The sequence below is a fragment of the Halichoerus grypus genome, chromosome 10 (assembly GCF_964656455.1).
Source record: "Halichoerus grypus chromosome 10, mHalGry1.hap1.1, whole genome shotgun sequence".
Lineage (NCBI taxonomy): Eukaryota > Metazoa > Chordata > Mammalia > Carnivora > Phocidae > Halichoerus > Halichoerus grypus.
The window spans coordinates 96,981,506-96,994,536 of record NC_135721.1 but is presented as its reverse complement, the minus strand read 5'-3'; the positions used below and the strand labels follow the sequence as shown (position 1 = coordinate 96,994,536).

General features: G+C 45.1%; 1 protein-coding gene across 1 annotated transcript in view; it reads left to right on the top strand.

The window, feature by feature from the left end:
• Positions 1 to 9,501, top strand: part of PCSK2 (proprotein convertase subtilisin/kexin type 2) — a 271,902-nt gene extending 262,401 nt beyond the window's left edge. The window contains exon 12 of the mRNA XM_036120511.2: positions 6,554 to 9,501. Within this exon, the coding sequence (XP_035976404.1) occupies positions 6,554 to 7,040 (487 nt within the window). The 3' untranslated portion in view covers positions 7,041 to 9,501. The remainder of the gene's footprint in view (positions 1 to 6,553) is intronic.
• Positions 9,502 to 13,031: the final 3,530 nt, after the last annotated feature.

Below are 13,031 nucleotides of genomic sequence, written 5' to 3'. Positions count from 1 at the left end.
TGCCCATCTGGTAGTTACACCGTCCCAGGAAGGATGCTAAATAATGCATACAGAACGGGAGGTGTGAATTGAATAAAACTCTGTGAAAGGGTGTCCAGAAGTCGAGCCTGAAGGAGAGTTGGGGCCAGTCCGCTTAGCCTGTGCCTCCCCCAGCGCCCCCTGCGCGCGGGTCCACCACTCGCTCCCCCCACACAGACAGCAGGACACTCCAGCAGCCCTGAGGGCTCCCTCAGGTGGCCCTGGGAACGTGCAGGCACGGTGCTGCCACCTACTAAGCGCTGCTCTCCGACTGTCGCCTGGTCAGGCAACACTTTTCTCCCACAGGAGGTTGGTGTTGCTACTCTCATCCACAGGTGAGAGAAGGGGAAGCTCAGGAAGACAGAGTAAATGCTTCTAGTTCCCAGAACCAGCAACTCCAAAGTCCGCCAAAGCCCTGGGCCTGGGACCTCCTTCCCTTGCTGCAAAGAGGGAGAGATTTACAGAAAAGGACTTGGCAAGAGGGAAAAGCGTATGGTGTTTGCTCCTCTCCAGAAGCTCAGGCAGGGGCCCACACATCGCTCATGCGCCGTGCCCCGGGAGCATTATCCACAGTTAGCTCCATCCACAATTAACAGAAAGGTGGTAACAGTTGCAGCGTTTAGGGGAACAGTCAGCTTAGTCAAGGTAGGTGTTGATAGCGGACCTTCTCTTCTGAGGCCGCCGCAGACAAGGATGGATCCTTCATGATCCTCAAGCTCTGTGCATTTGTGAGGTAGGGGGAGGGAGGAGAGCAAGGCAGAGAACATCAGCTGTGACAAAAGACAGTTTCTCAGTTTCTGAGTACATGTAACATTCTGTCGTAGTCCCCATAAATGTTGAATTTGGAGCCAGAGACAAGAAGGCTATCATGTTACAGTTAGGGTACGCGAGGCCCAGCAGCTCACAACTAGCTAGGAACTTTATCCAGTATCAGCAGCCTGACTTACAATGAAAGGAAACTGGAAAGCTATTTGAGCATGGACCAGAATTGGGCCCTCCATGGGGACAAGAACCTAGTGTGTCTTGTTCACTCCTAGATCCTCAATGCCTAGAACAGCACCTGGCACCCAGTAGTCCCGTGGGAGATATTTTCTGAATGAGTGAATGTTCGGCCAGCAGCGCCTGGGTACAAGGAAGACGGCTAAGTGTTGGCAGTGAGGACCAGCAGACCAGCCAGGGGGACTGGGGATGGAGGACAGCCTTGTTGGAAGGACTCTGTGTCCCCTGGGCACCTTCTGCACCCTCATCAGCCCCACACCTGAATTTCATTCTCGGATGCAAGTGAGTGAGCTCTAGGGCAGGTGGGCTTGTTGCAGAACTCAGAGGCTGGTACAGCTTGGTCCTTAGGGCAGTGCCCAAGGCCGCTGGGCAGAGAAGGCCCTTGTCACCGTGAATCACACTCCTGAGGGGCCGGGACAGGGGCATCAACAGCCAGTTGCTAGGACGTGCAGGGCTGCACAGAAACAGCCCCCGAGCAGGGTGCGTGCCAACTGTCAGGTTTATAGGTTTCCTCGGCAATAATCTTCCCAGAGAAGCAGCCAATTTGAAAAGCAATTTTCTAAAGCGACTTTATCAGCAGAGTCAGTGAAGGGTGCTCAACAAAAATACGAAGGAAAAATACAACTGGCCATGAGTGTCTACACAGAACCAGCCGTGTGCGGTGAGCAGAGCGAAGCCAGGCCTGCTCACAGGCCAGGGGCAGCCGCGTGTCCCCCCAGTGCTGAAGCGCGGAGTGCGCTGTTGGGCACAGACCGTGCCCACCCTCCCCTGCACCCAAGAGCGACGTTCACTCCGCGCCACTGAGGCTGTAGCAAACTGTGAATTTTAAGTGAATTTGGAAGTAGATGTTAAAGCCTGGTGGGGATGCCAGATGCAGCATGGCAGAGAGAGAAGAGGGTGTGCCCGGCGCCGAACCAGCTATGGGACCATAGATGGGTCACGGCCGAGCCGTGGTTTATCTTGTGTGAGTTGATGCCCACCTGCAGCTGTTACCTGGGAAAGAGAAAACATCGTGGAGCCCACCTGTTAAGTGTTCTTCTGTAATGGCCACAGAGCTGACGTCTTAGACCCTCAAGGGTGGCCGTTAGTAGCACTATTGTTATTATTCTAATAAAACAACTGTCGCATCATAACTAATTATTTTTATCATACAGTTGAGGCTTCAGAACACAGAGAGCATTGCACAGGTGTCCCCTGGGAAGCAGGGCCTAATTCTAGACACCAGGCAACTGACCACTTATTTGCAACAATGTGCAATGAATATATAAGCCATCCTCAGGTTCCCAAGTTTGTCTTTTATAGGACTTGAACATGAGGCTTCTGTACATACTCTCTAAAATTTCAGAGAGTAGCTCACAACTCTTGATGGGTACCTCACTTTTTGTAGCAAATGAGTTCTGGAACGTGGTCTGTATGACTGAGGATCTAAGCAGAGTCTCTTTTGGTTCCACAAACAACCATCTCCTATTTCAACCTTTTTTTTTTTTTTTTTTTTTTGGAGCGCAAGCCCTAGTGCATATGCGCGCACACGCCAGGGGGGTGGGAGGGGCAGAGGAAGAGGGAGAGAGAGAATCTCAAGCAGACTCCAATCCCAGCGTGGAGGCTGACACAGGGTTCCATCTCATGACCCGGAGATCCTGACCTGAGCGAAAATCAAGAGTCGGACGCTTAACGGACTGAACCACCCAGGCGCCCCTATTTCAACCTTACAATTGACTTTCCTGAGCAAATAAGGATTTGCTTTTCCTTTAAAATAAGGATGGATTGTATTGCTTTTCTTATAAAAGCAAAATAGGGTCACTGTAGGAAAATCAGGAATACAAGCGAGCAAAAAAAAAAAGTAGTAAGAAACACCTGGCAGATACTGTTCCTCCGCTCTCCCAACGCCGTTGTGCCCGCCAAGAAACCTCCCTGAGAGAGGAGGAATGGCGTTCTTTCTCTTCCAAGCTTGCCTCCTCTGGAATTCACCCCAGCCTTTTAATTTCATTTCTAAGTGACTTAACATTCCAAGAAGAATCCACTGCTCTCTCAGGGGCTACTCCCCCTGCATTCAGTGGGCAGTTCACATGGCAGGGCAGCGATGGCCGAGTTTTACAAGCAGATGACACCTTCACGGCACTAAACAAGCCAGACTCCCCTTGGAATGGCCTCCAGCCCCTGCACACACCCCAACCCCAAGGCTACTGAGACAGTTTTTGACTCCTAACACAAAGTGGTATGTCTGTGCCCACTCCAATCTGTCTTCTGCTTTCCAAGATGAAGACAAAATGCCAGTCCTGTCTCAGCCTCCTTCATCCCTGCCTCCAGCCCTCTCATAAACACACTCCCTCATCCCTTAGGCCACACAACAGACAGCCTAGGCTCTAGTTTCCTCTCTTCTGCAGGGAAGGGGGTAGCCGAGAGTCAGTAGTCGAAGCTCAAAGCGGCTGTTGAGGGAATCTGGGTGAGAGACTGCATCTACTGAAGCCCCGCCGTAGCCATGGTGGGCGTGAAGGTCGTCTCTGGTTTGGTCCAAAACAGATTTCTCTCCTTCTATCCTAAGAGATCATCTCGGCTCTCGTTCATTTAGGGGAACCCCCATTGCATGCGGGCTGTGGATCTGATTCCCAGCTACAGTGGCTGTCCCATCTCTGGTTCTTAGCCAATCGAAGAAATATTTCCAGTTTTCCCCTGGGGAAGCAATGTCACTTTTCTGCCAGAGATTCTGTGAATTGACTTGTAAAGGGACTGTCACTTGGTGAACTCCAGTGCATAAGTGCCCTGGGTGCAAATGGAGATTTAAAAAAAAAAAAAAATGGTTTTGTTTCTTTTTTTTTTAGAATCCAGCTTGTGTTTTGAATCCTTGTGATAATAGGGAGTATTGCATTTGACAAATGACTAGCGATGCTTTGTAATACCCAGAGTGACTATTACTCAGGGTAACAGTCTTTAGTTGTTGGCTTGTGAGTTTGCTTCTTGAATTTCTCAAGGTGGCCTGGCCTGAATGATAGGAAAGGGGCTCAAACTCAACACAGGACTCGGAGCCAGGGTCTCTTCCTGCTGTGGGCCCTGCCATCATCCTCTGTTCCCTCCAGCTGTGCTTCTTGGAGAGTTCCAGAATCCCTGAGGCTCCACTCTAAAAGGAAAGCCTCCATTCTGGACCTGCCTGCCTGTCTGTGTAGAATCTCAGCAGTAAAATGTGGCATTTCACTCATACCTGAGGTATGGACGTTCCAGAAGCCTCCATCAAAGTGGCCAGAAAACCTGCAGAACAGGATCCACAGTTTTCCCCGCTGCTTTTCCTGGAGCCTGTGAGCCATGACAAAAACAGAATGTGCTTACAACAGAAGCCTGGGAAATTTTCTAATGAGTGGATGTGGTGGCATCAGGTTCAAACTGAACATAGGCAAATAATTTAGATCTGTGCTATCCAGTAAAGAAGCAACTAGCCACAGATGGCTGTTTAATAAAATTAAATTTAAATTAATTATTAAAATTAAATTTAATTAAAAATTCAGTTCCTTACACTTGTCATGTTTCAAATGCCCCATAGCCACATGTGGCCAGTGACTACAGTATTGGACGGTGCAGATATAGAACATTTCCATCATTGCAGAAAGTTCTGTTGGCTAACTCTGGTCTAGATATTTGTGAATATATGATGTATATGAGTGTGGATCTATATTTTATCTGCAGAGCAATTCTTAAGTGTAGGAAGATTAATATCTCCATTGTACAGGTAAGGAAAAGGAGCTCAGATAGTTCCAAATGCTTTGCCCATAACTGGACCTTCATTCTACCCACATAGCTCTCTACCTATGGGCTAGAGCCCAAATGATTGTTGGTCATATATCAGCTCACCTGTTATGTTTCTGACCCTGTTGTGAATAAATAGCATCTTTTTTTGAGAGATCTAGCTAGCAACCTTGCATACTCTGACTTCCAGACCTGGCCTCATGCTTGCTCTCCACTAAACTGGATGATTTCCCCAGAGCGTGGTACCCCACCTCCACCACCACCACCAGATCTCCATGGCCAGTGGGTATCTCACGCATCATTCAGCATCAGCATCTATGCAGAGTGCCTATAAAGCAGCACTCCATGAAACTATTAAAGCATATATTTTGAAAGTTCCTCAGGAGAGTATTGACTTTACCAATGAGCTACAGGTTAAGCTTCAACAAGCCCTCCCAGGTTTGTGGCTTTGGTTCCAAGGGTCATGCAGTACCAAGGCTTGGCTCTGAGCTGGGTGTGTGATCATCTTTTCATAGACGGGATCTACAAGATGTGTGTTTTAAAACACCCACCATTTTATGCTCCAAAATAAAATATCGTGTCAAGGGAAGATACTCACACAGGGAAAAGCCCACAGAAGGGGAGCCAGTACCATGATCAGGGCACTGTGCTCCATGTTCTCACACGTGGTCTGATTTAATCTCACAAAACCCATCCATGATGACAGTGAGACTTCAAAGTATTTAAATAATTTGCCCAAGCTCTCCTGACCAATAAGCATAGAAGAGAATTCCAACCCAAATAGGTTTATTCCCGAAGTCTGGAGTCTTTCCATTACACTGTGCAGTTTAATGTAGTTTACTTTATGATGTTTCTGATGCAAGAACTTTTGAGCGTCTTGCCTTCAAGGGAGGCCATATCCAGGAAGGAGACTGGTTGCGTGGAAAGTCAGCTGAAGAATGTTTAGGCTGACCCTCCATGGGGCTCCAACTCTGTGACCAAAGAGGCTTCCAAATTCCCCTGATCTTTCAAGGGATGCTCCTTCACTAGGATTAATTAACCCCATTTCAGCTTTTTCTATGATGGTAATAACAATCACAGTAACAACAACTTCTATTTATCAAGATACTTAGCACTTCAAAAGAAAGGCATTATGAGATCCTGTCTCAGCCTGGGTTGTCCCAAAAGTAGACCCAGAAGTAAGACTTGGGTGCTGACAATTTTTTGAAAGATGATCCCAGGAAAAGCCAGTAAGGACTAGAGATGTGAGACAGGGAGAAGGAAAAGAACCAGTCAGGAGTGCATTGATGAGCAAGTTGCCACAGTGGGCGACAGGCTCAATCCCACTGGGGACATTGAGTTGTCCCACTGAGGAACAGGGATGCCAGGGTATGTTCATCTATCACTTTCTATCCAAATCACTGGTATGGGGTGGTCCCTGAGGGGTTCAATCCCTGACACTTTGGGGCTGCCCTGCACATCGGCTGAGCAGGCTCCCATGGTGTGGGGGAAAGCTCCAGGAGAGCAGCCCAGAGATGCTGATACCTGAGGTGGGAAGCAGTCAGAATACATGGGAGCTGCAGCTGCAGGTGAACTCGGAAGGGGCGTGGAAGAAGTGAGATGGGCTTGAGCAGCATCTGCTACATTTCCCTTCCACACAGAAGGTATAGGCAAGGGGCATAGGTAAGGTGCTCAGGCTCACACCGCTGGTGTGTCTGATTAACCCCTAAGCCCCTGCTCTTCCTGGTAGCCGAAGCTGCCTCCAAACCCTAAGTATAGTGTGCCCGTCCCTTACCATATCTCCTCATCACTTTGCCCTTAGGAAAATACCATCCACTGGAAAGCTGGTGCTGAGCCTCACCACTGATGCGTGTGAGGGGAAAGAAAATTTCGTCCGCTACCTTGAGCACGTCCAAGCTGTCATCACAGTCAATGCCACCAGGAGAGGAGACCTGAACATCAACATGACTTCCCCGATGGGCACCAAGTCCATTTTGCTGAGCCGGCGTCCAAGGGATGACGACTCCAAGGTGGGCTTTGACAAGTGGCCTTTCATGACCACCCACACTTGGGGGGAAGATGCCCGAGGAACCTGGACCCTGGAGCTGGGGTTTGTCGGGAGCACACCCCAGAAGGGGGTGCTGAAGGAGTGGACACTGATGCTGCATGGCACGCAGAGCGCCCCTTACATCGACCAGGTTGTAAGGGATTACCAGTCCAAGCTGGCCATGTCCAAGAAGGAGGAGCTAGAAGAGGAGCTGGACGAAGCCGTGGAGAGAAGCCTGAAAAGCATCCTGCACAAGAACTAGCGCGGCAGCCGGGCCTCGACCGCCTCCCTCCGTCCCCCATCTCTGCCTCTCTGTCCTCGGGCCACACTCTGTCAGGAACCTAGCAATTACTGTCACCCTCACATAAGCTATTCCAACTTCTTGATCTGAAGCTTCGCTCACTGTCAATGATTCTTTTCATCACAATGGACACAATCTTTTTACTTCCATGCCCCAAATACAGTGTTCCCACCAAAACCTATGTCCTATTTGTGACTCTAAAGTTCTTTATTTGTGTCATTCAAATAGGTGATAGCCAGCAAACAAAACTGGGACAGCTTCCTCCTCCATTTTGTTCATATCTGAGAAGAGAAGGCATTTAAAAAGTCACACTCAGTGACTCCAAGAACGTTTATTCATGGTCTCAATTGAGGACCTGTTACATAAAAAGAGAAAGATAATAACAGAAGGTGAGCTCTGAGTCTCTAAAGCACAACAGATGCTGTAAGTCCTTTGGGGAAAAATGTTTTGAACTTAGCAAGATTTTTCAGTGACGTAGATGAAGGTGGTGTGATGCAAAAGACGCCATCCATGACAGCCCTAATCACTGGCTGGGGAAGAAAGAGTCAAAAAGCACGAGCATTGGAAATCGTACCACTGACGCCAACAGCATAACTTGTCCTACTCAGCCAGCGTGATCCATATGAAACCTAAGTAGCATGGCTGTCCTTTTCACCAGCTGCTGTTCTGTTATGGTAGGATCTGCTAGAGAAGCCCAAATTAACTCAGTTTGTATAGAATTCATCCCAGCCCCAATTTTCTGGGGTTCCTCACATAGCTATCCAAAAGAAATAAGGTGAGGCAAGCCTGGCAACATGTCTAGGAAAGAATAGCTCAGTGGCTTAGAACACAGGAACGTTCCTCTTCCTAAATCACTTTGGAGCTTCTGAATCTGATGTAAGTGAGAAGCGAGATGAGTATTTTGGGCACACATATACTTGGGCTTTGATTTCTAAAACATATGGTTGTGATTCTTTGATGTGTTGGGGAAATGGCCTCCATTCTGGAAGAGGTGTGTAAAGAGTGAAGGGGGCATGTTTGAAGATGTGGACCCTCCATTTGTGTGGAGTTTCTTCTGCCAAAGGGGGGAAATGCTGACCCATCCTCCAGCAACATGAGGCTGAAGGAAGCAAGAGAAGACCTCCTTAGGGAAAGCACACAGTCACCATCTTGACAACTAAACAATCTGTGAAGATGTTTAACAAGCAACCCAAAGGTGACACACTCCTCCCCCTGTCGACCCCAAAAGACACAGCACCATTTCATTACCAAATGGAAATGCTTTTTATTGGACCCGTCATCGCTTTGTTTTTCTCCCCAAGGATTGGCCCCTTTATTGGTTTGATTTGATTCCCAAGACTGATCAACCACTTCTGGCTGCATTTCTCCCTTCCCATAGGAGCGTGTAGCTAAGCTCAGAGTTCTTTTCCTTAAAGCCAGCAACACAAGGGCACTAAGTTCCATTCCTTGAAGGTGGCGACTTTAAGAGAAAACTCTGGAAAACCCATTTTCTTTCTTTTCTCCACCCCCCCATATTGGCATGAATTTCTGTCTTCTCTAACACCGTATGACCTTCTCTATATAATGCTTTAAAATGTAATAATATTTATGATTTTTAAAAGAAGTTTATTACCTGTTGCAAAGGTCTTTTTAAACCAGTTTAGATTTAAAGAAAAAAATTAATGGAAACCATCAAAAATTCATTTCATATTAACAGTCTGAAAATAAACCAAAGGACATTATGTGTGCATATGTGTGTAGGTGCACACAGAGATATATATACATATGTAGACTATATACATGTGTGTATGTATGTATATATATATACACTTGTATAAATGTATATACACACATATACCTAAAATGTGTGTATGTGTATTTATTGAAGAAACCGACACCATATTCATCTCTTAAAGAATATTCAGAGAATATCAAGATGATTCTGGCTGAAGAAAAAGGCCGGTGGAAATTCAGGTGAAAATGTTCATTGATCCCCATTGCATCACCTCTGTAATTTTGCAGCTTTCTGTATAAACATTAAATGTCTTATATAGCAGCGAAAATATAAAATAGTTGTCCATATTTTCACAGCTGTGGTATAATTTATGAAATTAGAGAGTAACTTATCAGCTTCTTAATAGAAATGGCAAGTTTTGATATGAGTATACAGTATATAAAAATATATATAGTGCTATATAAAAATATTTGGTCTCTATTTCATTTTTTGCACCAGTATTAACACAAAAATATGTCTAGCTAGTGAGGTTTTTACGATGATCCTAATGCAAGAGACAGTTATTTATAATCATTTATTTTAAAAAATGAAAATAAGTGAATTAATCAAGTTAACATTGTTACACCCTGTGACAACATTTTATAAGTAAATTTAAAAAGACATGTTGTAAATTAGGAGACTCAACAATAAAACATTACCTTCCAGAAACTATGTGGGATGTGATATATATTACATAAAAACACTTTCATCCATTCTAAGAGCAGATAATAAAAAGTTGCCAAAAAGAGATCTAAAAAGCCTGCTTTCATAAATTTGCCTGAGAGATTTTTAATTAGCAGATAAATCACATACCAATTATGATCTACAGCAGCATTTTTCAAACTCAAGTTATATGCCATTAACAAGTTGTAAAAAAAAGACTAACATTTTGAAATAGAAAACAGAATGGAAACGAAACGAAACTGGAATAGAATAGATCATGCATATTAGTGAGTATTGTTTCTTGAAATATTTGTTCTGTGTGTGTGTGTGTAGAAAACGAGAATGTGTGTGTGTGCATGTGTGTGTATTGGCTCACAAGGTAAATATTTCTTACTGTTGGTGGTGGTCAAAAATCTTTTAGAAAGGCTCTTCTAGAATGTATTCATCAAGCTAGACTGAGTTATGCTGTAGTAACAAAGAGCCCCCAAATTTCAGTGGCTTTACACAGCAAAGGTTTACTTACCATTCATATGAATTCCTCTGAGGGTTCAGGAGACTCCCCGAGGCCACAGACTCAGGGATTCAGGCTGCATTAATCTTCAGTCTTGTGGTTTGTAATCATAACACAAGATTGCTAAGTCACCACACAGAAGAGAACCCACAGAAGACTCTCATCCACTCCTTATGTTCAGCCTGAAGGAGACACACATGTCATTTGAGCTACTCTGCATTGGCCAGTACTGGTCAGTGACCCTTCCTAAATGCATGGCAGCTGGAAAATGTAGGACATCTAATGGAATACTTGATGAGCATTGCAGAGAGCTTAGCATTCTCTTAAAATATATTCAGTACTGATTTACATGGCCACCTCTCTTCATGGATAATACCGTGAATAGTATTACAAACTAGCTGTCACCCATGGGACCACAAGCTAGTCTAGCAATCTTAATAGTTATTAATAAAATACTAATGTATTGTATTTACCATGATTCATTGTAAAAACAATGTTTAATTTTGTCCCATGATCTAATATTTATCAAACCCAATTAGTAAAATCTTAAGAGAGGCTATGACCAAAAACAGACAGTGAAGGTATAAGGTCCAAAGTCTGAGGCTGTGACAAATTGAGACGCTGCTTTTCTATATTTAAGCTCAAAAATTGACTTCCAAAAGATTAAATTAAAACTGATCATTCTTTTTTTATTATTATTATGTTATGTTAATTATCATACATTACATCATGTGATCAGTGCCTTTCATTGGTTGGACTGAAACCCACATACTACAAAACCTTTGGGAAACATAGCTCAGCATGTTAGATTTAGAGAGGGAAATGTTTAATTGGGGAATTGATGCTCTCATAGCCAGAGAAATTTCTAAATTAGAAATTTCTAAAAATCAAAATGCCAAGGTTAAAGACAGTGGTCGTGAGAGAGAATAAGGGGTTCTAAAAACTCTGAGAGTTTGAAATAACATCAGCACACACTGTGTCCTGGACCAAGGAAGATGATTTGGCTGCAGCCAGCTGGATGGTTCTCTGTCTCCAAAGAAGGAATGAGTCAACAGAAAAGGTGGGGAGAGGGGCCAACACTCAGCATGTGGGAGCTTAGGATAATGGAGATCAGGGGAACAAGAGTTGGCAGAGGGATCTGGAGGTGTTAAGGGTAAGGAAACACAACAGCTTGATATAAAGGGGAATTCCAGTCTCCGAAGAGCTGAAGTCCATTGAGGACAGAGCCCAATGCATGAGAAGCCACCCCCAGTCAACACCACCCACCTGCCAGTGGTCAGATTCCATGCCCACCCACAGCCTCCTGAGCCTTATTTGGCTTCCCAAAGACATTAACACCAAGGAGAGGAGATAACCAGCACAAGGGATACCAATACCTGGATCTCTAGGGGAAAAGATCCCCTCTTTGCATTGCAAATTAAGTAGTTTTTGAGTTTTTCCACTAGTCTCTTATGTATTTAGCTGTCAAGAGACCCTTTCCTTGGGTTCAAAAAACTCCAGTTGAATTTGCTTGTGGATTCATAAGGGACCAGGAATCAAAGTTTAACCTGAAGCAAATTCTCCAAGCTAGCCTGCCAGCTTCATTTTTCTCTTAGAAGAGTCTCACTGTTTTGAACCTGGGGATACAATGAAATGAGGGTGAGAAATGCACTTGGCCCAAAGAGATGAAAACTTTGTATTACTAAATTCTTCATGTTCAGCCCTACTTGGTTTGGGGTAGTGTGGGGGTGATTGGAAATCTCAGACCACGAGTTTAAGATGCCCCAACAGCCAAATGAGTCTGTGAATTCCTTTGGTTGGATGTTAACTGACACTGATTTCCACCATAGAGGGTTCAGACCAACTTGCCCTCACCATACTAGTGTGGGTGACCCACCTCACAGTGCCTTCAAAGACGTCCCTTTGCACCCAAGAGGATCCGCCATTGGCTACTCCAAGCTGGACGGAAGGCAGAGGCTGCAACTTGCTTTGTTTTTTCTCTGGAGTTGCTGATTAACCACAGGTGACAGATAAGCCAGCTAGGAAGCTCCTCATCACAAGGATGCAAGGTTGGCACATGCCAACCAAGCAGGTGAAGGGGTGGGTGTGACTAGTGAGGATACCAGCACAGCAGAGTTATTGACCAGGGATGTATCTCATGGAAGAACATACATCTCAACTCAAAAGCCCTGTTTGTTTGAATAAAACATAAGTCAGTGTGGCTTTTTTATGGCATTTGTTTGCTTTCATCCAAGCATGAGAAATCGAAGTCAAGCATTGGTACTAATCAAGGTACGAGAATGACGTCCTTCATCATCAATGTGCCAAATGTCATGAGTTTTGAGATGATTTTGTTCACCAACAACACCCCAACTACAAATCTATGGTACAAAAATTGCAGGAAAACTAGATTATAATGGCTGCTTGGAGATCTTTTCTTATAAGCTTGAAGTCAAGGAAAGACCTAAATGGAACTTTCCAACATGAAAGGGGAAGGAAGAAACAAGGAGAGATGCCAGGTCAGAAGTGTCTTCTGATATGTAAATTCATTTTATAATAGACCCTGTTGGAGCATGCCCTACATCGGGGATCAGCAAACTACAGTGCAGGAACCCAATCCAGCCTTCTGCCTGCTTTTATAAATACACTTGTATTGCAAACTGTCATGCCTGTTGGCTTTCGTTCTGTATTTCAGCATGTTTTCATGCTAAAGCAGCAGGGTTGAGTAGTTATAATTGAGGCTGTACAGCCTATAATCTCGCCCTTTGTAGAAAACGCTTACCAATCTATCTCCTTGGCCTGGCCCGGAGGTCACCTGTAGACAGCTTCCACACATGCCGAGGATGCGCTCTCTGCTGGGGGTGTTCTCTGACTGCAGAGAAGCACCAGACTTACTGTGCAACAGGCAGAAGTGTCAGGGATTCAAGGCCCCGGGGCTGGGCCCTTATCTGAGGAATGATGGGAGCTGGTGCACAGATATCTCAGCTTCCTGCCTCCTCTTGAGACAATTTGAAGATTTTCTACCTGGTCTCTTCCGGGGTCCCCA